At 41.4% G+C, this 27,243-nt stretch overlaps 1 protein-coding gene across 1 annotated transcript in view; it reads right to left on the bottom strand.

The window, feature by feature from the left end:
• Window positions 1-27,243, bottom strand: part of epha6 (eph receptor A6) — a 486,126-nt gene that overhangs the window by 407,480 nt on the left and 51,403 nt on the right. The window contains exon 2 of the mRNA XM_055644571.1: window positions 12,821-12,885. Within this exon, the coding sequence (XP_055500546.1) occupies window positions 12,821-12,885 (65 nt within the window). The remainder of the gene's footprint in view (window positions 1-12,820; window positions 12,886-27,243) is intronic.

The following is a 27,243-nucleotide window of genomic DNA, read 5'->3' as shown; positions in this document are numbered from 1 at the left end:
TGAGGCAGCATGAATTGTAGATGGATTCAATGGGAGGAAGGTTGTTTTGCACGATGGTCTGGGCTGTGTCCACAATTCACTGCAAATTCATGTTGCTTTGGATGGAGCTGTTCCCAAAACATGCTGTGATGTATCCTGATAAAATGCTTTCCATGGCGCCTATGTGGAAGTTGTTGAGTTGTTGGGGACGTGCCAAACTACCAAAGCCTTCTAAGGAAGTAAAGACGTTGCTGTGGTCTCTTGGCCAATGCTTCGATATGGCTAGTTCAGGACAAGTCTCTCCACCTTATCCTTAGATGCTGCCTCACCCACATGGTGCATGTGACAATAAATGTGAATCTGATTCTGAAGTACTTCATGGATTTTTGATTTTCCTTACACCTGACAGAGTGGTAGGAATTTAACTCAACATTATAGCGGCAACAGGAACAGACAGTCTTACATTCAGAATGTGGAAGATGATATCTATCAAAATGTACAAATCCATCTATAAACCACTGACATTAAATTTATTAAAACAAGATTGAGTCTGGCAAAAATAGGTACACAAAATAAATAAACAATGCACGGACTCAATTAGTGATACCATTAGTCAAAACTCCAAAATAAACATGAAATGTTTAAACTAAGAATAGAGGAAAATCCACAAATTCAAATGACTAATTAATGCCATTTATTTCTCTGCTGTTTGTTCTGTTCTGTTTCTTTCCTTAAATTCATTAATTCAGGAGAAAAAGTATTGGTCTTTACATTCAAGGTTCTGGATAAATTACTAATATCACCACGGATTTTCTAATTCCAACAAAGTCCTGGATTTTATGTGGAACTGCCATAAGTTCTATGCAAAACTGCACGCTATATACTCCATTGGGAATCCAGAGTGTGATGTTTAACCAGACATCGTTTTTTTTCTTAAAATAGCTGTTTCTCGTTTGAGACTTCACCGAAGCCAATCGCATGTTTCATTTGTGCTGTATCGTTTAGCACCTTCCCTTCAAACATCTGGGGAATTGCATTCAGCAAGTTTGAAGTCTGAGCTGTAAATTAGGCAAGTGCATTGTGTGGATCAGCAGTAAGATTGGGTGGCTCACCGCTGAATGGAATACCTGGCCCAATGCAAACTGACAGGAGAGATTGAAAAGCAAATCAAACTATTCACTGTGATACAAAAATATTTTTTTTGCTCAGTATTAAGTGATTCTATCACCTTGAATTTTTAAGTTGTTCTTGAAAGTGACACTTTGGACGAGTTAGTATGGACACCATATGTAGCATGCAGTTAACATTTCAAAAACAGGCAATGGTCATAAATTTAGGATAGCTAAGCTCATCCCAACTGGACTGAAGAATACAAGGATATATGCTTTAAAATGAAATAGATTTTGCTATCCTTTCAAAACCCTTCAAGGTTTCAAGGTCAGTTTACTGTCACGTGTACCAATTAAGGCACAGTGAAACTTGAGTTACCATACTGCCTTAATAAGTGAAAAGCAACAAGAAACAGTCACATAAAATAAAATTTAACATAAACATTCACTTGTGGCTCCCCACATTCCTCACTGTGATGGAAGGTAATAAAGTCCAATCTTCTCCCTCTTTATTAGTTTAGTTTAGTTTAGTTTAGAGATACAGTATGGAAACAGGCCCTTATGCCCACCGGGTCCACGCCGACTAGCAATCCCCGCATAATAACACTATCCTACACCCACTAGGGACAATTTTTACATTTACCAAGCTAATTAACCTACAAGCCTGTACGTCTTTGGATTGCGGGAGGAAGCCGAAGATCTCGGAAAAAACCCACGCAGGTCACGGGGAGGACGTACAAACTGCGTACAGACAGCACCCATAGTCGGGATCGAACCCGATCTCCGGCGCTGCATTCTCTGTAAGGCAGCAACTCTACCGCTGTGCCACTGTGACCACCCAAGTCTCCCGCGGTCAGGGCTACCGAACAATTTGCAGTCGGGGGTCATGAAAGCTCCCGCAGCCGGCGATCCGAAGTCCTTTTGTCGGAGTGATCCAAGGCAGCAACTCTCCGCAGCTTGGAGCTCCCGGATCGGTCTCCAACCCGGGATGCGGGTTCCATAATGTTAAGGTCAACAGGCCCCCGGTTGGAGCTCTCCACAGTCGATCCCCGTCAAAGGGATCGCAAGCTCCATGATGGTAAGTCCGCGCCACGCCCGTCGCTGAAGCGTCGGGTCGTTTTCCAGGAAAGGCCGCGCCACTCCACGATGTTAGTCCGCAGTGGGGACGGGGATACGATACGGAAAAAAGTTGCATCTCCGTCGAGGTAAGAGATTGAAAAAAGTTTCCCCCAACCCCCTCCCCCCCACATAAAACAAACCAAGGAACACTAAAACATACTATTTAACTCTTTGACATGGAAGTGCTACACCACTGGATTCACAAAGAATCTACCTTCCTACAATACTCTGGTTCTCATTCTCAAGCTTAATCCTACCTCAGAAATGGACCATCTCTTGCATGACCATTGCACAAAAAAAAAGACATTAATGCAAAATACAATTAGAAAACAAGTATTACCTTTAAATACTACCTTGTACACGAAGGTGCATTGTCAAGTCACGACCAATTTATTGCCTTACGCAGAAGTACAGTGAGGTATTGTACATGTACAATAAAAGTCTTGCTTGAAGCAGCATCACAAGCACATACTCAGAAAGCACACAAAACATAAATTATACAAGACACTGAAAAGAAAAAAAACCCATCTGGTTTTCTAATTGTGTTTTGCACTAATATCTTAATTTTGCACAACGGTACTCCAAGAGATGGTCCACAATGTTTCATTTCTGAGGATTAGGCTTGAGAAGGAAAGAACCAGATAGCTGTGGGAAAGTGGCTCTTATGAACCTGGTGGTGTTTTTTCAGGTACTTTTTACCTGGGAGAAGCAGCAAAAACAAGGCAAGGCCTGGAAGGTGGGCACCCTCGATGATGCATGCTGCCTTCTTGAGGTAGTGCCTTGCGTAGATTATTTCAACTGTGGGAAGGGGTATGCCTGTGATACATCAGACTTATCACGCCACTATGTAACCCACCGGGATACTTTTTACAGTGCTTCTGTTGAAATAAGTTTGAAGTATTCAATGACATACCAATTTTTTTTTAAAGTTCTAAGAAAGTAGAGGTATTGGTGTGCCTTCTTTGTAATAAACATATAAATACCAGACACAAACTACTGGAGAAACTCGGCAGGTCAGGCAGCATCTCTGGAGGACGTGGATAGGTGATGTTTCAGGTCGGCACCCTCCTTCAGACTTGAGAGGTGACATTTCAGGCCGGGACTCCTTCTTCAGACGGGTCTGAAGACTTCTGAAGAAGGGTCTTAACCGGAAACGCCAGCTATCCATGTTCTCCAGGGATGCTGCCTGATCTACTGGATTACTTCAGCACTTTATTTCTTTGCTAATCTTGGTAATCCAGCATCTGCAGTTCCTTGTTTCTATAATTAATAGGTTACCTCCTTAATATTATATTATATCAATGTAACAAATAATATGAATAGAAAGGAATTGCAGATGTCTGCAGTCTGAAGAAGGGTTCCAACCCGAACCGTCACCCATCAGTCTGAAGAAGGGTTCTGACCCTAAATGTCATCCAGTCTGAAGAAGGCAACCAACCTGAAATGGCACCCACAGAATTACTCCAGCACTTTGCATCTTAAGTAATATGAGAAAACACTTATAATAACACAGGAGGCCATTAGACCATTGTGTCTGTACCAGCTCCCAAAGGAATATTCCCATCAGTCTCAATCCCCCTCTTATTTCGCTGAAACCTTGAATTTATTCCCTCCCACATATCCATCAATTCATCTGTGATTCTTAGTGCTTGGAACCTTTGCTATGGGGCAGCTTGGAGTAGTCAATTGGTGAACCAGTAGTTTTTTAGATTGTGGGTGGAATGTGGGAGCATCTAGAGGAAACCCAAATGATGGAGAAAATGTGTAAAATCCTCATTGACAGCAGCTGAGATCTGGATTGAACTGGGGGGAGTGGTATCCTGAACTGAGAACGAGCTGCACTAACTTCTGTACCACTGTGACAACCCAGCTGAAATTAGCTGAGACGAAGGTTTAAATTTAGCTCAAATAAATAAGATGTAATCTCCTCACTCTGTTGACTAAAAAAGTCAGTTTAAGCAAGACCAAGCAGACGGGATTTAAATGTATGATTTGCTTTATCAGTGAAATAATAATCTGATGCAGCATCATAGCCTGTGAAGAAAGTCTGTAACAAAGGTAAATTTTCTGACATAAAATTCATCCAATAATGATCTTTGCATGAATTATAAATGGAAAACACAAAAAATATGCTAATTTTCAATCATTATTTTTAAATGGTCATCAAGAACAATCTTTGAGCAATGATTTAGCCTCATTATAAATCCCTTTATAATTTGCTTCGGCAAATCACGAAAGCCTAATGTTGCAGTGGCGAAGACTGTCACTTGCTCCACTACTACCATTACTACAGTCTGATACACATATTCTGACGGGACCCAGAAATAATATCATTGACGTGCTGTGTGTTTTATGCACAAAATCTCTTATGAAAACACAGATGTTGCACACAGCATTCTAGAGAGGTTTCAGTGCAAGTCTCTGTAGATCTAAAGATTTAATTTGCATTGTCATTACTGATTTGACTTTCACCGGTACCTAAAAAACAATTCACTTACCTTTAGATTCTATTTGAATCTGAAGGTTACTCACACATACATCAAAATGCCCTAATTTACAAAATACATATAGAACTGGACAGATTTTTTATCTAAAAGGACTGTTTAATTTTAGCGTTTGTTCCATTATGATTGCGTATATTTAGTTCCTTTGAATAGGACTGCCAAATACTGTGTTATCTCATCAAATATGCTTAACTGATTGATACTCCAGCTTTAGGTAAGGTGGCTATTTTTAACATTTCTGTCCCAATAGTGAAGACATATAACAAGGCAAATATTTTTTGTAGAATATTTTCACTTGGACTTCAAATGTACAAAATGCTAATAATGTATTGCCAATTTCAGTTTGCTGTACTTTAAATCATGTTTCCAATATTACGTTGGGAGAAAACAGTACTAAATTTGAGTTTACAGCTTACAAACTGGTTTTACTGCCCACTTTAGGACTGATAGGTAACTGTTTGATCAGCTCTTCGTATCTGGAAATGTTAGGTACCAATAAAGTGTAGATATAGTTTGTCATTGTTGTTCTTACATGGAACATGGAAGAACTCGATGACAGCTGGCATGAAGACACATAGGAACAACTCTATTTTGTTCATATCTTCAAACTGCACCAAATATGCCAAGCCGGAAGGTCAATTAGTCCACAAACTTGCACGTCTTTGGGATGCAGGAGGAAACCAGAGCATCTGGAGGAAGCCCATGCTGTCACAGGGAGAATCTATACACAAGTAAAACCCTGATCTTGTGTTCTTCCAGTTTGTGCAGTATTTCTATTTGAGCAAAAACAGTACACGATAGCGCTACGATTTTTCGTCAGCACACTCACCGTTCCCCTGTGCTGCGAGTGCAGCAAGTTTTGTTCTGATTGGTGGCATATTGTAAAAGTTAGCAAGGTTTAAAAATTGTAAAAACCGCGCATGCGCAGATCAAACTCCTCTCCTGCCAGTCAGCGGCGCGCAAATTGGTCTCTTCTCCTGTCCGCACCACCGCGTCTTTACTGGAGATGAGGATGGCCGGCGGGGGTCTCCAACCATACACAATTTCAGAGGGACCGGAAGCAGCCCGACCCCGGAGATGTCACCAAATAGAAAGCAGAGAGTCTGTCTGATCCTGGGGGGGGGGGGGGGGGGGGGGGGGGGGAGAGCATCCAGCGCCCGCTGTAAGTCCCAAAACACTGCCATCGCAACGCCCGGGGCTGCAGCCCCTTCTCCTCTGGTCCCCCTCGTTGGCTCCAGCCCCCCTCCCCTGATACCCCTGTCTTTCCAATGGCTCTTCCTCCGTCTTTTCTCAAAGCTCTGTGAAGGAGCATCGCTACCGGCAGCAGCACTGTGCAGTTTGAAGAAGGGTCCCAACCCAAAACTTCACATATTCATGTTCTCTAGAGATGCTGCCTGACCTGCCGAGTTACTCCAGCATTGTGTCCAACTAGCAAAAGTAGTTAGGAGGGCGAGTTCACACTTTACATTCAAAACAGCTTCATTAAACCCAATAGTGGGGGGGGGGGGTCAATTTGGAAATTCAAGGATGGAATTAAAGGGAAAGAGAGTACAGGAAAGTTAAGAAAGACAGCAGAATTAACAGGACAGAAAGCTCACGAAGGGATACGAGAGTATGGCCAAATGAAATAGGAATCGATGTGAAAGTTGAGGTGAGTAATTGATTAAAAGTATTATATGTGACTGGATGAAATATAAGAAGTAAAGTGGATGAGCCTGAGGCTCAGTTAGAGATTGATAGATATGACATTGTTGGGATTACAGAGACATGGCTGCAGGAGGATCGGGACTGGGAACTGAATATGCAGGGTTATATGTCATATAGAAAGGATAGGCAGGTGGGCAGAGGAGGTGGGGAAGCTCTGTTGGGTGACATAGGGACTGACGATGTAGGGTTGCTGTGGATAGAATTGAGGAATTGTAAAGGTAATAAGACACGAACAGGAGTTATCTACAGGCCTCCAAACAGTAACCTGGATATAGGACATAAGTTGCAGCAGGAGTTAAAATTGGCAGGTAACAAGGGTAATGGCACTGTGGTAATGGGAGATTTCAATATGCAGGGAAGACTGGGAAAATCAGGTTGGTTCTGGACCCCAAGAAAGGGAATTTGTAGAGTGCTTCCGAGATGGATTCTTAGAGCAGCTTGTACTGGAGCCTACCAGAGAGAAGGCAATTCTGGATTTAGTGTTGTATAATGAACCAGATTTAATAAGGGAACTCAAGGTAAAGGAACCGCTAGGAGGTAGTGACCACAATATGATGTTTTAATCTGCAATTTGAGAGGGTGGTTCAATCAGAAGTGTCAGTGTTGCAGTTGAACAAAGGGGACTTTGAAGGCATGAGAGAGGAGCTGGCCAAGATCGACTAGAAAAGGATCCTAGCAGGAATGACGGTGGAACAGCAATGGCAGGAATTTCTGGGCATAATTTAGAAGACACGGGATCATTTTATTCCAAAGATGAAGAAAGATTCCAAAGGGACTAAGAGGCAACCGTGGCTGACAAGGAAAGTTAGGGATGGAATAAAACTAAAGAAAAGGTGTATAACATTGCAAAGAGTAGTGGGAAGCCAGAGGATTGGGTAACTTTCAAAGTACAACAGATAGTAACAAAAAAGGCAATATGGGGTTAAAAGATGAAGTGCGAGGGTAAGCTGACCAAGAATATAAAGAAGGATAATAAAAGCTTCTTTAGGTATGTTAAGGGAAAAAGATTAGTAAAGACAAATGTGGGTCCCTTGAAGGCAGCAATAGGTGAAATTATTATGGGGAACAAGGAAATCGCAGAACGGTTTTACAGGTACTTTGGTTCTGTCTTCACTAAGGAAGACACAAACAATCTCTCAGATGTACTGGAGGGCAGAGGATCTAGAGAGACAGAGGAACTGAAAGAAATTTGCATTAGGCGAGAAATACTATTGGGTAAACTGATGGGACTGAAGGCTGATAAATCCCCAGGGCCTGCTGGTCTGCATCCCAAGGTACTCAAGGAGGTGGCTCTAGAAACCGTGGATGCATTGGTGATCATTTTCCAATGTTTGAAAGATTCAGGATCAGTTCCTATGGATTGGAGGATAGCTAATGTTATCTCACTTTTCAAGAAAGGAGCGAGGTAGAAAATGGGGACTTCTAGAGCAGTTAGCCTGACATCGGTGGTGGGGAAGATGCTGGAGTCAATTATTAAATGAGTAATAACGGCGCATTTGGATAGCAGTAAAAGGATTGGTCCAAATCAGCATGGATTTACAAAGGGGAAAGCCTGCTTGACTAATTTTCTGGAATTTTTTGAGGATGTGTCAAGTAAAATGGATGAAGGATAGCCAGTGGATGTAGTGTATCTGGACTTTCAGAAAGCCTTTAATAAGGTCCCACACAGGAGATTAATGGGCAAAATGAGAGCACATGGTATTGACATGGATAGGGAATTGATTGGCAGACAGGAAACGAATAGTAAGATGAAACAGGACCCTTTCAGAATGGCAGGCAGTGACTAGTGGAGTACCATAAGGTTCGGTGCTGGGACCTCAGCTATTTACAATACATAAATGATTTAGATGAAGGGATTAAAAGTAACATTGGCAAATTTGTAGATGACACAAAGCTGGGTGGCAGTGAGAACTGTGAGGTGGATGCAACGAGAATGCAGGGTGACTTGGATAGTTTGGGTGAGTGGGCAGATGCATGGTAGATGCAGTTTAATGTGGATAAATGTGAGGCTATCCACTTTGGTGGCAAGAGCAGGAAGGTAGATTATTATCTGAATTTTGTCAAGTAAGGAAAAGGTGAAGTACAAAGAGATCTTGGGGTCCTTGTTCATCACTCGCTGAAAGTAAGCATGCAGGTACAGCAGGCAGTGAAGAAATCGAATGGCATGTTGGCCTTCATAACAAGAGGAGTTGAGTATAGGAGCAAAGTGGTCCTACTGCAGTTGTACAGGGCCCTAGTGAGGTCACACCTGGAGTATTGTGTGCAGTTTTAGTCTCCAAATTTGAGGAAGGACATTCTTGCTATTGAGGGAGTGCAGCGTAGGTTTAGAAGGTTAATTCCCGGGATGGCGGCACTGTTGAAAGAATGGAGCGGCTGGGCTTGTGTACACTGGAATTTAGACGGATGAAAGGGTATCTTATTGAAAGATCTAATATTATTAAGGGATTGGACACGCTAGAGGCAGGAAGCATGTTCCCGATGTTGGGGGAGTCCAGAACCAGGGCCCACAGTTTAAGGAGAAGGGGTAGGTCATTTAGAACGGAGATGAGGAAAAACATTTTCACCCAGAGAGTTGTGAATCTGTGGAATTCTCTGCCTCAGAAGGTGGTGGAGGACAATTCTCTGTATGCTTTCAAGAGAGAGTTAGGTAGAGCTCTTAAAGATATCGGAGTCAAGCGATATGGGGTGAAGGCAGGAACCGGGTACTGATTGTAGATGATCACAGTGGATGGCGGTGCTGGCTCGAAGGGCCAAATGGCCTACTCCTGCACCTATTGTCTATTGTCTATTTATTATGTTAGATTAGGACATTGAATTAAAAGTTTCTGCAGTGGATACGTGATGACTATTTAAAATATTTCATCATTTTATAGATATAACCATCTCAATGATTGTCCATCTCTAATTTCCTATTTGCCTAAATTTGCTTTGTAAATATAACCCATCTCTGGTTAATTAAAGGGAATGGATTTGATTGAAAACACAAAAATTAATGTTGAGAGTATTAGTGATTTTAAAAAGTTGGGTAGGATGGCAATGATAACTACAGAAATCAATTGGTAAGAAATAAACAGATTTTAAGAGCCTTGACAAGCATGTATGGGAGTTGAAAAAGTGAACCTGATCTTTGAAGCAGAGGAGGATGAAAATTTGAAAATACTCGACAATAAAACTAATATTTTTTGGTTCTTGTTACAATGAGAAATAAGGAACTTACCAGAAACATTGGAAAATAGTATGATGACATTGAGGAAGTTATCAGAATAAACATAGAGGAACCCCTAGAGAAATTAAAAACTAAGAAATCTCCTGGATCAAATGCCCTACACTACAGGGCTCTGAAAAAAATTGGCTATTGAGGAATCATATGCATTAGTGCTTCCAAAATTCCTTAGATTCTGGATTGCTCACAATGGATAGGAAGTTAATAATTCAGTACTAGTTTAGTTTTAGAGATACCGCACGGAAACGCACCCTACAGCCCACAGATTCCCCGCTAACCAATTAACCTACAAACCTGCATGACTTTGGGATGTGGGAGGGAACTGCAACACCCTGAGGAAACTCACAAAATCACAGGGGAAACCTGCAAACTCCGCACAGAAAGCACCTGTAGTCAGGATCGGACACGAGTCTCCGGTGCTTTGAGGTAGCAGTTCTATCGCTGCTCCACTGTGCTGCTTTGCAATGGCACTCTTCAAAAAATGAGGTTAACTTGACACAGGTCAGGACTTTACTTAAATCTATTATGGACGATAATGGGACACATACTGCAGCCAATCACGCACCCTTACTACCTATCGACCTTTCTCATCTCCAGTTAATTTGTTGCCCATAAAATGGAAAGTCTGTACCTGTGGCAAGGTAATGTCATTACATGAGCTGGCAAGAACAAGCTCGTCTGCAGCAGCATAGCTGCTACCTCACAGCACCAAAGATCTGGGTTCGACCCTGACCTGTCTGTGTGAAGTTTACATATTCTTCCTGTGATTGCGTGGATTTCTTCCGGGTGTTCCGGTTTCCGTCCACATCCTAAAGGTGGGTGGCATTGGCCTCTGTAAATTTAATTGTGTAAGAAGTAGGAGTGTACTGTGAAAGTAGGACAATATAGAACTAGTGTGAACGGGTGATTGATATTCGGCATAGACTTGAAGGGCCTGTTTCCATACTGTATCTCTAAACTAAACTAGGGTGGCACATTGGCAGCGTTACTGTCTTACAGCGCCAGAGACCCGGGATCAATCTCGACTATGGGTGCTGTCTATGCAGAATTTGTACGTTCTCCCCGTGACCACGTGGGTATTCTCTGGGTGCTCCAGTTCCCTCCCATATTTCAAAGACGTGCTGGTTTGTAGGTTAATAGACTTCTATAAATTGTCCCTCGTGTGTAGGATAAATCTAGTGTATGGGTGATCGATGGTCGGTGTGGACTCAGTGGCCTAAAGGACCTGTTTTCACACTGTATCTCTAAACTAAACTAAAGGGTGTGTCCCTCTGAATATAATGTGAATATGGGATCACTGATCGATATGGACTCGGGAGAGATGAAGTGCCTGTTTCCATGCCGTATCTCTAAAACTACTTAAAAATGCTGACAGCCAAGTACATCAGACCCACTGTGAACGTCCAAGAAAATTAAACATTTTAATTGCAAATTATAAATTACAATTTAGTTAAGTGAATTATTTTGGAAACACTATATGTTGCCTAGCATGTCCTCTTGTCTATTAGCCTTTCCTAAGCATTGAATTGAGTGGTTGCCTGGTTCAGAAATCAGCCCAATTTCATGCAGGTTCAGTAGGCAGATTCCCCACCGTAAATGATGGAGAATTTTAGCAAGTTCGTGCTCCAGAGAAAAATATTTTAATGTGCAGTTGACAAGACCGCAAAAGAGGCAGAAAATAAACTTCCTCAACTATCTGGGAATGCCAAATTCGGTGAGGAATGCCCATTCAAAATAGTTTCAATAAATTAAAATTATGTTTGACAATATTATTTATTTTTATGCATGTGAAAACAGCTAATAGGAGGTACCAGTGCATTTAGCTTATCTGATAGGCTGTGGGTAAGGTTTTAAACGCAAGGTTGTGATGTAAAATAAATGCTCATGGGGTTAATGACAAAATATTTAAATGGGGAGAAGATTGATGAAAACGGTTCACTGTCTACAGTCAGCTGAGCCTTGGCCTTCACCTGTGTATGATTTATATTAATTTTTCTATGTATTCTTATGCGAGAGACGGCCTTTCAGCCATTGAGTCTATGACAGCTCTGAGAATAACATCAATAGGTGTCCTTGAGACTCTTGAAAGGCGCCCATAAATAAAATGTATTATTATTATAATCCTATTCCACCACATTTCCCTATTACCAATTCACACTCTCATGTTCTCAACGTCTCTCTGACTCTTCTACAATCCCCCTAATCGCAGTATCCAATTAACTTATCAAACCTTTACAATATGTCAAGAAAACAGGGTACCCAGGTGAAATACCTGCAGTCGTGGGGAGAACGTGTAAACTCCACACTGAGATCATCCAAGATCAGCATCATTCCCGAGCAACAGAATTACCTAGCTTAAATGACTTAATAGCTTAAATGAAAGGACAGCACATAATGCTTACAATCCTACAGCCTAAGTGGGGAAGCGAGCGGTGAGAAAGACAAAGTGTCTGCAAAGGGGAACAGATAGATCAACTTTGAGCGACAGGCGGTGTCAGATGTGACATAATGTGGGGAACATACTGTAACGTGTTTAATCTTTAACACAATGCTTACTGCATCGTTCCATCAATTTATTGCTGCTAAAAATTGTATTCACATGCTGTCACGCTGAAGCCTCCAGGAGGAAAATAAAATCTGTATTTAGGGCTGAGGACGGTGGATTTGTCAGATTATTACTTGACAATATTGTACCAGACCACTTTCTGGACTGATCTCAGTGGAGATGCATCAGTAGTCCAACAGAGTGGAATTTATTGCTATTCTGTCATTTCAAGTCATGTTTACAGTAGCAATAATGAAATAGGTAAACCTGACAATGACAATTATATTTGCAATGTACAGTACTAAGGTTTTCTGAGTACTGATTATTTAATTACAGAAGGGTGAAATATCAGTTTATAAAAAATCATATTGCTCTCAGATCTTGCGCAATGCCATTTATAATATAGTTTAATCCAAGGTTCTTGGGTTAATCATTTTAGAGCTTTCACCACACTTGATCTTGAACAATTATGTTATGTTAATTTCACATGAAAAAGCATTTGTATAATCAACACAAAACACAAAAACAACCACACTCCCAAATGTGGAATTCGGATTTTTTTTTGTTAATTAAGTTACCATTTGTGACTTAGCAGTTCAAAGCATAAAGTCAATTAAAACATTTGCAAACTCACCCCATTTAATGGGTATGCTTTCCATCCAAGTTCTCCAAGTGCAGCTGTTGTGTCTAGCAGAACCACTGGAAACAATGGTAAAACAATGGTATTAGCATGATGTATTTATTTAATTGTTTTTTCATTAAATGTCGGACATTACTCCCCAGTTCAGATGATGGCACAAGCCTCCTCTGCACACTGTAGATCATAATGGGGCTGGTCAAGGAGGAGTCAGGAACTGATGGATCGATCATCTACATGACCCACCTGTGCCTCCACCCAAAAAACCCTAACATTAAGGTTAGTGCACTGTCCTCAAGTCAAATAAATTGTTTGAGAATTGACATAGCAGTGCGTCCCCAAAGTTAAAAGTAACATTTGCACCCTTCCTCCAGAATGAGAAGTTTACTCTGCCTCTGGTTACAATTTTACCCTTTCAAAGCAGAAATCTAATGATTGGCACCCAGATTATAACAATCAGTAATTTTAGCCTTCCGAATAGAGCCTGAAATAGTCCCAACAGTTTCAACAAATGGGACAAAAAAGATCTTTAAACCATTGATAACTGGAAATCAATGTGCTTTTTATGACATTGAACATCGATTATTAAATAACTCATTAATAGACATTTTAAAAGAGCTGTGCTGTCAAATCTGTGTGCTGCATTTATTGGTGGGACAAGCTAATTCAGGCATAGTGCACCAAAGAACACGATTTCATGGTCTAAATATTACAGCACTCCTCCCAACATTCCAAGTTTTAAGGATGCCCGTTGAAAATAGTGTTCATTATGTGTTATTTGACAAATTTATAATCATTCAGTCCTTTGAGACAATAAGGAAAATGAGAATAAACAGGCTTGAATTTATATTGAACCTTTTGTAATCTCAGGATATCCCAAAACACTTACCTGCCAATGAACTGCTTCAGTAACATAAATTTTGTATTATAAATGTATTGCCAATCAATCTATGCACATGACCTCCACAAACACAGCAATTAGGGAATGATCAGAAATGATGTACAAGGAATAAATTTAGCCTGGTCATCTTTTATTGTGAATGACACTGTAAGAATGCAAGTGCATTATTAATGTTTAGTATAGTTTAGTATTGTCACATGTACCAAGAAACGCTTTTGTTTGTGTGCTATCCAGTTTAAAAAAAAGATTATACATAAATGCAATCATGCTATCCACAGAGCACAGATAAAAGATAAAGGGTACAACATTTTATGCAAGATAAAGTCTGATTAAAGATAGTTCAATGATCTCCAATGAGGCAGATGAGATGTCAGGACTGCACATTAGCTGAAGAGAGTGATAAGGCTGAATTATGTTAAAAATATAAGAAAAATATAAGAAACGCTTACAGCTTATATTTCGTCTCAAATCAGGCTTTTCTCCAGTAGATTAATACAGTAAGGCAAGTCTAGGCTTGCCTCAGGTTGCTGTGTATTGAGATAATGAATGACTATAACATTTGTCTACCATTTGACGAGAGAGGAAGCAGAGAGGAAGCTAAATTGATCTCACTAAGAGGTATTGACAAATGGATGATGTCTTTAATATGTAAAATACCTTGCACCAAGTGTCCGATGCCTGTGAGGGGTGAAGTGACGAGAGAGGAAGCTAGATGGATCTAAGGGGCATTGACAAATGGCCAATGTCTTTAATATGTAAGATATCTTGTACCAAATGTCCGATGCCTTTGATATGTAAAGTCATTGTACCATATGACAAGATGCCTTTGATGTGATGCATTCTGTAGTAACCTTTATTTCCTGTACCTCTGACCATGACTAATGTTTGTGGAATGTGCTAAGGTGACAAAAAAACACTATATAATATGATGTAATTCTGTTGTTCGGGAAGATAGAATGAGGACAGTGAAGTGTCTGTATTGCTCACTTGACTGGAGTTCCTTACCACTTCCATCAGCCGATAACAAGTAAAATTTTGAACTGGTCTACCAAACGTTTGTGAGTTGTCTGTTTATTAAGAAGCGAACCTGTTTGATTGTTATAAAAAGTAACTTTCAGTTGCCTAATAACAGGTAGGAAGAAACTGCCCCTGAATCTGGAGATATGTGTTTTCAAGTTTCTGTACCTTTTGCCTGATGGGAAAGGGGAGAGGAGGGAGTGGCTGGGGCGAGACTGGTCCTTGATTATTCTGGCGGCCTTGCCGAGGCAACATGAAGCGCAGACGGAGTCAATTGAAGGGTGATCAACGAACTGACACAATAAATGCTAATACAGGCTGGGAGACACTTTTATTCTTTTTGAGTTAGGTAAAGCTCAGATCTTAGAGTTGGACGAAATGCGCATACAGTATTAATGCTTTCCATAGTTCGGCCCTTAGCAGCTAGGCAACATGAGTGGTTCAAATATCTACAGCAGCACACTGCTCCCTCTCAACGCTATGTGCCTTGTATCTATTAAAGAGTTGCTGTGTGCACAGTGTGACATGGTATTTAATAATTTATCCATTGAAAAAAAAATTACGACCTTCATAAATTAAACATGAGTTTTATTCATGATAGTCACCTTTTTGTTGAACAGCAGCGCACTTGCTAAATTGTCTAGCAACCAAATAAGTCACCTTTATGAACCAGAATCGTGAAACGTAGCTGCAATGCGTGCATGCAGGCTGCAACTCATTATTTATTCAAACACTTCTGGGTAAGGCACAAAACAGCAGGTGTGCAACCACAATGTATTGCAAAACAAACTGCAATTTTTTTTCTCCCCCAAATGAAGTACATACGCGCGAATTACTGGGAGCTAATTATGACACGCATTCTTTTGTAATCGATTAACCAGATTTCTAATAAACGTAACATGATACTTGACAGCATGCTACATTTTTATTCAAATATTAGTGATTGTGGGAGATTTCAATTTTCCACACATAGACTGGGAAACACATTCTGTAAATGGGCTGGATGGTTTGGAGTTTGTAAAATGTGTGCAGGATAGTTTTTTGCAACAATACATAGAGGTACCTACTAGAGGAGGGGCAGTGCTGGACCTCCTGTTAGGAAATGAGATGGGACAGGTGGCGGAGGTATGCGTTGGGGAGCACTTCGGGTCCAGTGATCACAATACCATTAGTTTCAATATAATAATGGAGCGGGTCAGAACTGGACCTAGGGTTGAGATTTTTGATTGGAGAAAGGCTAACTTTGATGAGATGCGAGATGATTTAAAAGGAGTGAACTGGGACATTTTGTTTTATGGGAAAGATGTAGAAGAGAAATGGAGGACATTTAAAGGGGACATTTTAAGAGTACAGAATCTTTATGTTCCTGTTTGGTTGAAAGGAAACAGTAAAAATTGGAAAGAGCCCTGGTTTTCAAGGGAAATTGGACATCTTGTTCGGAAAAAGAGGGAGATCTACAATAATTATAGGCAGCATGAAGTAAATGAGGTGCTTGAGGAGTATAAGGAATGTAAAAAGAATCTTAGGAAAGCTAAAAGAAGCTATGAGGTTCTTTGGCAAGTAAGGTGAAAGTAAATCCAAATGGTTTCTACAGCTATATTAATAGCAAAAGGATAACAAGGGATAAAATTGGTCCATTGGACAGACAGAGTGGACAGCTATCTGCAGAGCCAAAAGAGATCGGGGAGATATTGAACATTTTTTTTTCTTCGGTATTCACTAAGAAGGATATTGAATTATGTGAGGTAAGGGAAACTAGTAGAGTAGCTATGGATACTATGAGGTTCAAAGTAAAAGAAGTACTGACACTTTTGAAAAATATAAAAGTGGATAAGTCTCCAGGTCCTGACAGGATATTCCCTAGGACATTGAGGGAAGTTAGTGTAGAAATAGCCAGGGCTATGACAGAAATATTTCAAATGTCATTAGAAACGGGAATAGTCCCCGAGGATTGGCGTACTGCGCATGTTGTTCTATTGTTTAAAAAGGGTTCTAAGAGTAAACCTAGCAATTATAGACCTGTTAATTTGACTTCAGTGGTGGGCAAATTAATGGAAAATATTCTTAGAGATAATATATATAAGCATCTGGATAAACAGGGTCTGATTAGGAACAGTCAACATGGATTTGTGCCTGGAAGGTCATGTTTGACTAATCTTCTTGAATTTTTTGAAGAGGTTACTAATGAAATTGACGAGGGTAAAGCAGTGGATGTTGTCTATATGGACTTTAGTAAGGCCTTTTACAAGGTAAGTATGCAGATGATACCAAGACAGGGGGTGTTGTGGATAATGAAGAGGATTTCCAAAGTCTACAGAGTGATTTAGGCCATTTGGAAAAATGGGCTGAAAGATGGCAGATGGAGTTTAATGCTGATAAATGTGAGGTGCTACACCTTGGCAGGACAAATCAAAATAGGACCTACATGGTAAATGGTAGGGAATTGAAGAATACAGTTGAACAGAGGGATCTGGGAATAACCGTGCATAGTTCCTTGAAGGTGGAATCTCATATAGATAGGGTGGTAAAGAAAGCTTTTGGTATGCTAGCCTTTAAAAATCAGAGCATTGAGTATAGAAGCTGGGATGTAATGTTAAAATTGTACAAGGCATTGGTGAGACCAAATCTGGAGTATGGTGTACAATTTTGGTCGCCCAATTATAGGATGGATGTCAACAAAATAGAGAGAGTACAGAGGAGATTTACTAGAATGTTGCCTGGGTTTCAACAACTAAGTTACAGAGATAGGTTGATATAAGTTAGGTCTTTATTCTCTGGAGCGCAGAAGGTTAAGGGGAGACTTGATAGAGGTCTTTAAAATGATGAGAGGGATAGACAGAGTTGATGTGGACAAGCTTTTCCCTTTGAGAATAGGGACGATTCAAACAAGAGGACATGACTTCAGAATTAAGGGACAGAAGTTTAGGGGTAACATGAGGGGGAACTTCTTTACTCAGAGAGTGGTAGCGGTGTGGAATGAGCTTCCAGTGGAAGTGGTGGAGGCAGGTTCGTTGGTATCATTTAAAAATAAATTGGATAGGCATATGTATGAGAAGGGAATGGAGGGTTATGGTATGAGTGAAGGCAGGTGGGACTAAGGGAAAACAAGTTGTGTCGGCACGGACTTGTAGGGCCGAGAGGGCCTGTTTCCGTGCTGTAATTGTTATATAGTTATATGGTTACATAATGTTCTATTTAATATATATATAAATGTGTGTGTGTGTATACATATATATATGCATATACATGTATACAGATATGTCTATATGTATGTGCAGAGATATATATATATATCTATACACACACATTTATATAAAGTGCTGCACTATATTCTAATCATGGGTTACAGCTGGTGAAATGTAAGCATCAGACGCTGCCTCGCAGAGCCAGAGATCCAGGTTCGAGCCGGACCTCAGGTGCTGTCGATGCGGTGTTTGTACGTTCTCCCTGTGACTGCATGGATTTCCTCCAGGAGCTCCCGTTTCCTCCCACATCCCAAGGATGTGCAGGTTTGCAAGTTAATTGACCTCTCTAAAGTGCCCCTCTAGTGTGTAGGATGCAAAACTAGGATAATATGGAACTAGTGTACAACTGATTGACGATTGGTGTGGACTTGGTGGGCCAAAGGGCTTGTTTCCACACTGCATCGCTACACCAAACTAAAAATAATCCGAAATACTGCAATAGGGAAATAGTAATTTTGAAAAATTCCAACCACATATTTGATTCCTTAAATGCGGGATCATTGCATTCATCTCAGTTGTGTACAAATGTAGCCTAATTTGCTTTTTGGCACCTTATTAGGGTACTGCCATGTTACTCTTCGGATGGAATGTATCACATTCGTGGACAGAATTGCTCTATTTTTATCCTATCTTGTAGAAACCTGCTGTAAGGATCTTAGCAGAATTGAATTTTAACAGAACATTTTCCCTGGAGTGTAATGAGGCCCAAGGCACACAGTGAAAAACTAAAACACTTGGCATTATTTGTGACTGAATGTTGACTTTAATGAAATAATTCCTGGGATGTTATGGGAAGCAAGAAGAGATTCTGAGCCCTTGGCAGAGAGTTTTGAACGTTTATTAGCTACACTGGAAGATGGATAATGCCTAAAACTGAAAGCGCTGGAGAAACTCAGCAGGTCAGGCAGCATCTGTGGAAGGAATGGACAGGTGTCATTGCAGGTGGGGAGCATTCTTTGCACGGATTGCAGTGGGAAGGGGAGAAAGGTGGAGAATAGGTGGGGACAGGACAATGTCTGGAAAGTGATTGTCAGATGGGTGGATAAAGGCTAGATATGAAAAGGAGACAAAAAGGTGTCAGATAAAGAGAGAAGAGGTGTGAACTGTAAAACCAGAGGGAGGGAATAGGTAGAAGGGGACAATGAGGGGGGTGTGGGAATAAAGGGACTCACATGACAGTGGAGAAATGGGTCTTCTGTACTTCACCTGTGGCTAAACATCATGCAAATATCTCTGCCAGGAATTCAGCAATTCTTTCTCCAGCCTCCCACAATGTCCAAGGATACACTTGGTCAGGCTTCAGATATTTGTCCACCATTATGCTCATTAGAAGAAATATCCTTTTAAGACCTCGCCCCCACCTGTGACTCCTGATGACATTGATCTACTAGTTAGTTAACATTTTGCACATAGAATCTCTTTGGATTTTCCTTTATTTTATCTGCCATAGCCATCTCATGTCCTCCATTTGAACTTCCGGGGATCGAAGTTCCAACCGCGGTACCTGTGGATTTTAACATCGTGAAGCCCGCGGTTTCAGGTAAGAAGAGGCTGATTCGGGAGCTCCATGCCACAGAGAGAGTTTCAACCACCCCGATGTGGGAGTTTTGATCACCCCGTCGGAGGCTTCGATCATCAGCTGCGGGAGCTTTGATCTCCCCAACTGCGGATGGTTTGACTGAGGATGGTTCGACCACGAGAGAACAAAGAGGAAGATGATTGAACTTTATTGCCTTCCATCACAGTGAGGAATGTCGAGTCCACTGTGGTGGAACCTTTATGTGGTTCTGTGTCTTGTTGCTTTTCACTTAGTATGGCTGTAGGGCAACTCAAATTTCACTGTACCTTAACTGGTACCTGTGACAGTAAACTGACCTTGAAACCTTGATGTCTTTCTTTGGTGTACTTCTACATCCCAGCCATCCACTCCTGACACATGGCTTCTTTGTGTTTCCTGGTGAAAACCGCAATGCCCCTCATGAACCAGGGTGTCCTATTTCTGCTTGCATTGCCCTTCACTCTAACAAGAATAAGCTGACCCTGAACATCACCCAATCTCATTTTTAGAAACATAGAGACATAGAAAATTACGTGCAGGAGTAGGCCATTTGGCCCTTCAAGCCAGCACCGCCATTCAATGTGATCATGGCTGATCATCTAAAATCAGTACCACGTTCCTGCTTTTTCCATGCATCCATTGAATACTAGCCCTAACAGCTAAATCTAACTCTCTCTTGAAAACATCCAGTGAATTGGCCTCCACTGCCTTATGTGGCAGATAATTCTACAGATTCACAACTATGGGTGAAGAAATGTTTCCTCATCTAAATCCAAAATGGCTTACCCCTTGTTCTTAAACTGTGACCCCTGGTTCTAGATGCCCCTAACATCGGGAACATTTTATTGCATCTTGCCTGTTCAGTCCCTTAAGGATTTTATATGTTTCTATAAGATATCCTCTCATCCTTCTAAATTCCAGTGAATACAAGCCCAGTCGACCCATTCTTTCATCGTATGTCACTCCCGCCATCCCGGGAATTAACCTGACGAACCTACACTGCAGTCCTTCTCAAATTAGGATACCAAAATTGCACACAATACTGCAGGTGCGGTCTCACCAGGGCCCTGTTCAACGGCAGTAGAACCTCTTGCTCCTAAACTCAAATCCTCTCGTAATGAAGGCTGAAGAAGGGTCTCGACCCGAAACATCACCCATTCCTTCTCTCCAGAGATGCTGCCTGTCCCGCTGAGTTATTCCAGCATTTGGTGTGTACCTACATGCCATTAGTTTTCTTCACTGCCTGCTGTACCTGCATGCTTACTTTCAGTGACTGAAGTACAAGCAAACCCAGGTCTCGTTGCACCTCCCCTTTGCCCAATCTGACACCAATCATATAATAAACTGCCTTCCTGTTCTTGCCGCCAAAGTGGATAACCTCACATTTATCCACATTATACTGCAACGGCCATGCATCTGCCCACTCACCCAACCCTATTCAGTCACCCTGCAGCCTCATCGCAGCTCACACTGCCACCCAGCTTTGTGTCATCCGCAAACTTGAGATGTCACATTTAATTCCCTCGTCTAAATCGCTAATATATATTGTAAATAACTGGGGTCCCAGCAACGAGCCTTGTGGCACCCCACTAGTCACTGCCTGCTTTTCTGAAAAAGACCCTTTAATTCCTACTCCTGGCTTCCTGTCTGCCAACCTGTTCTCTATCCATGTCAATACCCTACCCCCAATACCACGTGTTCTAATTTTGCACACTAATCTCTTGTGTGGGACCATGTCAAAGACTTTTTGAAAGTCCAGATATACCACATCCACTGGCTCTCCCTTATCCATTCTGCTTGTTACATCCTCAAAAAATTCCAGAAGCTTAGTCAAACATGATTTCCCCTTCATAAATCCATGTTTGACTGATCCTGTCACTGCTTAAAAGCCTCCCACTGATTATGCCAATGCAATCAAGCTAAAGGTGCAGTCCTGATCTTACAAGCTACCTCATTGTGGACCTTGCATTTTTAAATATCTACACAATGCGCTGTGTAACTATAACACTAGCCGTAACACTATTGTAACTCTATATGGCACTATTGCAATAATGTAAGGGCCACACAGTTGCACAGCTGCTGCCTCAATGCCAGAGATCAGGGTTCGACCCTGACCTCGGATGCTGTCTGTGTGGAGTCTGCATATTCTCCATGTGATCGCGTGGGTTTCCTCCGGATGCTCCGGTTTCCTCTCACATCCCAAAGATGTGCGGGTATATGGTTAATTAACCTTTGTATATTGCTCCTAATGTGTGGTTCCCACAATGTCCAAGGATACACTTGGTCAGGCTTAATACACTCTGGTATTTCCTCTCGTACTACCTGTTGTACTTGTGTACGATGTGATTGTACTTGCATATGATATGATTTGATGGCAAACAAAGCATTTCACCACATTTTAATACACGTGATAATAATAAACAAATTGAAATGCCACTTGCCAGACATTCCTTTACCTGCAAACAGCCTTTTCCAATCAATCTTTGAAGCTCCTGTCTAATGCCTTCATGGTCTGCTTTTCCCTGATTTAGGACTTCAATTTGTGGAGCAGTGCCATCTTTCTCTTTCATTTTTTTTTGAACGTAGAATTATGGTCTCTAGTTCTGAAGTGCTGCCCCACCCTCACTTCAGTCACCCAGCCTTGTTTTACAATAGGAGGTCCAGAGTTGTCTCCCTCTTCAAGTATTTACATATTGATTAAGAAACAGCGATAGAATAATCTGAGAACAATCTTATCACAGGATGGCATTGTGGCACAGTGGTAGAGTTACCGCCTCACAGTGCCCAAGACCCGGGTTCAATCCTGACCTCGGGTGCTTTCTGTGCAGAATTTATATGTTCTCTCTGAGACTGCGTGCGTTTTCTCCGGGTGCTCTGGTTTCCTCCCACACTCCAAAGATGTGCAGGTCTAGGTTAATTGGCTTTTGTAAATTGCCCCTTGTGTGTATGATCGAAAAAATTGGATAACATAGAACTAATGTACAGGTAATCGATGGTCGACATGCACTTGGTGGACTGAAGGGGCCTGTTTCCATGCTGTATTTCTCTCTATTTTAAATCATGAACAAAGGGTCAAATTTGGCAGGCTTTGGCCAGTAACTCCCTTCTGATGCAGCCGTTGGAACAGAAGTGTGGGATTTACCTGCACATGCTCTGAGTCTGGTACTTACTGAGTGACAGATGCTGTTCCATCTGTCACTGGACTCGATGTGGAGCCCAGTCTCACTGGGATTCCCCAGCATTGCACCAGCTCTGGCACCAGCTTTGAAATTCCATTGATTTCATTGGGGATTAAAGTCCTGCAAATTGCAAGGCAAAGGAAGCTCTTTTAAATGTTCAATTAAAGGAAAATAGGTTTTCAAGGTTAGTGCTATTAATTAGCTTACAATCTTTTAACATAACTCATTAAAAAAAACCCTACAATTTGTACAACCTTGGTAAGGACATTTACAAATAGTTACTACTCATGAAAGCTTTGACAGAATACGAGACTCCAGTCTGAAGAAGGCTCTCGACCCAAAACGTCATGTACCCATGTTGTCCAGAGATGCTCCTGAGCCGCTGAGTTACTCCAGCATTTTGTGTCCCTTTAGGAGACTCCATCCTTGGTTTTTACTGGTCAAGTGTAATCTGGGGATGGAGCCTCTACACTAGGTTGGCTGGAACCTTGTCACAGTCTGAAACATGCAGCCTGACTTGGAGTACAAAAGGTCACTGAGATTAGCCCTCTGTCTTTAGTCCATATTATGTGGACAGAAAGAGACCCTGAGCAGTCACATCAGGTGGAAGGCTAAATCCCACAAGGTATGTTCAATGTTTTAATTTCTGCTGAAGTTTCTCTTTGGTTCAATGCTCCTAAACACATGGTGGGTGGCGTATCACACGTACCAGGTATCAAGGTTATTCCTTTGCAAATATGTAGCTTGATCTTACTTACCCAGTGAGCCTTATGGAAAAAAGTTAATCTCCCAAGACAACATTTAGAGTACATGCAACAATGATCAGCCAGGTAATAACGAGAAGTTTTAACCATAATAAAAGTCTTCCAATTACAACTGAAGGAGTATTTAATCTTTTTCTCTGGCATCTCTGCCTCACATATGGGGAAACATTATCTATTAAATTAAATGAAATAAACCAGAAATGAAAATATTTTAAAAGACCCTGAAAATTTAATGATGCTGTTCCAATTGATCAAGAACAGAACAATAAGAAATCTGCCCCCAGGAAACTTGTTTGTACTAGACTTTATCTTAATACAATAGTACTCTATATGTTTAAAAAAAAGAAATGTATTGTACAAAAGATGGCCATCTTAATACGCAATGCAATGTCTGCATTGAAAGATAATCAATAAAGGGTTGCTGCATGAAATAACAACAGTATGATCAATTAGAATTTTTCAGAAAAAGAAAGCTGAGTTCTCCGAGAACAGTCCATGTTATAACATCATTACCTCACATAATTACCAGGGCTGCCAACATCAGGTGAGAGTTGGGAGTGAGAAATTGCGAGAGACCAAGCCCGAGGGAGCGTAGCAACGGGGGGGGGGGGGGGGGGGGGGGGGGGGGGGGGGGGGGGGGGGGGGGTGGGGGGGGGGGGGGGGGGGGGGGGGGGGGGGGGGGGGGGGGGGGGGGGGTGGGGGGGGGGGGGGGGGGTGGGGGGGGTGGGGGGGGGGGGGGGGGGGGGGGGGGGGGGGGGGGGGGGGGGGGAATGAGAGGGTGTGTCCCCTCCCATTGGTATGGGGCTTTTGCATTTTTCAGCTTGAAATTGTGCAATATGATGCATACTGTAGCGAGTCTTTTAACTTACACTTGAATGCAATATATATGCTTTAAATTGGATTAGCTATGAATAAGGTTAGACTAAATTACATTCCTAATTACATTCCACAGTAGAGCCCAGGCTCTGATCAATATGTGCAGCACATGACTGATCTTAGTATATTCATGTATGGAAATCAGATTATAACCAAACATGGCCCATGTTGACCAACCTGGGTCTCACTGCACACTGGGTACTACTCCTGACCCCGACTCCAGTTGCATACCTTCTCTCATTCCTGACCCCGAGTCCAGCCTTACACCTGCCCCCCCCCCCCCCCCTCCTATTCTACCCTGATCATAGCTGCTTACCTGCTTAGGTTCCCAGTGCTGAATACTCCCCTGTTCCCAGCTTTGACCGCACACCTAGTACTATTCCAGACCTTGACTCTGGATGCACACTTAGCCTTGCTCCTAGCCCCTCTGCACTGACAATATATCTGGCCCTCACATAAAGCCCCATATCTGACCCTCTGGACTTAACCTATTACGTTCAAGTCCACAGGTGCTTATCTAATGCGGTGATCTTTTATGGGGCACTTCACAGACCAAATTATCTATAACAAAATTTGCTACATCCATTGACTTCCTTGTTATCTAACATGCCAGTTACTTTGTCAAAGAAGTCATCAATTGGTTGAACACAATTATCATCCGTAAAATTATACTCACTCAGCTGTATAAGTATTCTGTTACCATTTCTTTCATTTTCCTAACAAACTGTCCTGAAGTCATTTTCACCCCCAATATTTTTTGTATTTTGCTGTCTTCCTCTCAGCTGGGACTTTTCTGAAATGCAAAGTCCACTAACTATATATTTAAGCAATATTATTCGATTAAATGTGATCTTGAGAGTACATACTATTTTCTGTGGTATTCATAACATAATATTGATAAAAAGATCTTTGTTTTGATTGCACCTACCACCATGCACACATTATTTTATTACAGTTAATATGTACCAAGGGCAAATTTTTGGTCCAATGCTCCCCATTCCCAATTACTTTTACATTGAAGTGATTGAAATCCAAGTGAAGTTTAAATGGCATCATAAAAGTCAAACCTCCGGAATGGATGATATTCATTATGTGGTTGGTTGGGGTCAGTATCAGTACAATTACTATATTAAACTTTGAATCTTCAGATGTCCTGGTTCAAGTTAAAACTAAAGACAAATAATAATCTCCTCACACATTCCCCTGCAAGTATCTCTGTCACTCCTTTAAAATATTCCCCTTCTTTGAACAAGCTCTTAAATAACCATATAACCATATAACAATTACAGCACGGAAACAGGCCATCTCGGCCCTACAAGTCCGTGCCGAACAACTTTTTTCCCTTAGTCCCACCTGCCTGCACTCATACCATAACCCTCCATTCCCTTCTCATCCATATGCCTATCCAATTTATTTTTAAATGATACCAACGAACCTGCCTCCACCACTTCCACTGGAAGCTCATTCCACACCGCTACCACTCTCTGAGTAAAGAAGTTCCCCCTCATGTTACCCCTAAACTTCTGTCCCTTAATTCTGAAGTCATGTCCTCTTGTTTGAATCTTCCCTATTCTCAAAGGGTAAAGCTTGTCCACATCAACTCTGCCTATCCCTCTCATCATTTTAAAGACCTCTATCAAGTCTCCCCTTAACCTTCTGCGCTCCAGAGAATAAAGACCTAACTTATTCAACCTTTCTCTGTAACTTAGTTGTTGAAACCCAGGCAACATTCTAGTAAATCTCCTCTGTACTCTCTCTATTTTGTTGACATCCTTCCTATAATTGGGCGACCAAAATTGTACACCATACTCCAGATTTGGTCTCACCAATGCCTTGTACAATTTTAACATTACACCCCAGCTTCTATACTCAATGCTCTGATTTATAAAGGCTAGCATACCAAAAGCTTTCTTTACCACCCTATCTATATGAGATTCCACCTTCAAGGAACTATGCACGGTTATTCCCAGATCCCTCTGTTCAACTGTATTCCTCAATTCCCTACCATTTACCATGTAGGTCCTATTTTGATTTGTCCTGCCAAGGTGTAGCACCTCACATTTATCAGCATTAAACTCCATCTGCCATCTTTCAGCCCATTTTTCCAAATGGCCTAAATCACTCTGTAGACTTTGGAAATCCTCTTCATTATCCACAACACCCCCTGTCTTGGTATCATCTGCATACTTACCTTGTCAAAGGCCTTACTAAAGTCCATATAGACAACATCCACTGCTTTACCCTCGTCAATTTCCTTAGTAACCTCTTCAAAAAATTCAAGAAGATTAGTCAAACATGACCTTCCAGGCACAAATCCATGTTGACTGTTCCTAATCAGACCCTGTTTATCCAGATGCTTATATATATTATCTCTAAGAATCTTTTCCATTAATTTGCCCACCACTGAAGTCAAATTAACAGGTCTATAATTGCTAGGTTTACTCTTAGAACCCTTTTTAAACAATAGAACAACATGCGCAGTACGCCAATCCTTGGGGACTATTCCCGTTTCTAATGATATTTGAAATATTTGTGTCATAGCCCCGGCTATTTCTACACTAACTTCCCTCAATGTCCTAGGGAATATCCTGTCAGGACCTGGAGACTTATCCACTTTTATATTTTTCAAAAGTGTCAGTACTTCTTTTACTTTGAAACTCATAGTATCCATAGCTACTCAAATATCGCATCTGAATCAGTTTCCATCTGATTACACTCCTTGAGGATGTTCATCTACGTGTTCAATTAATAAAACAACGAGATTGGGGACATTTCTATTCAACCTGTCAAAGGAATTATAGGGGGCCAGGGTTAAAAATAGTGAGTTAAACAAACATAATAGTTGAATGGCAAATGACAATAGTGCTACCTTCCCAATAT

The sequence above is a fragment of the Leucoraja erinacea genome, chromosome 13 (genome assembly GCF_028641065.1).
Source record: "Leucoraja erinacea ecotype New England chromosome 13, Leri_hhj_1, whole genome shotgun sequence".
NCBI lineage: Eukaryota > Metazoa > Chordata > Chondrichthyes > Rajiformes > Rajidae > Leucoraja > Leucoraja erinaceus.
This window is presented reverse-complemented; position numbering and strand designations above follow the sequence as displayed.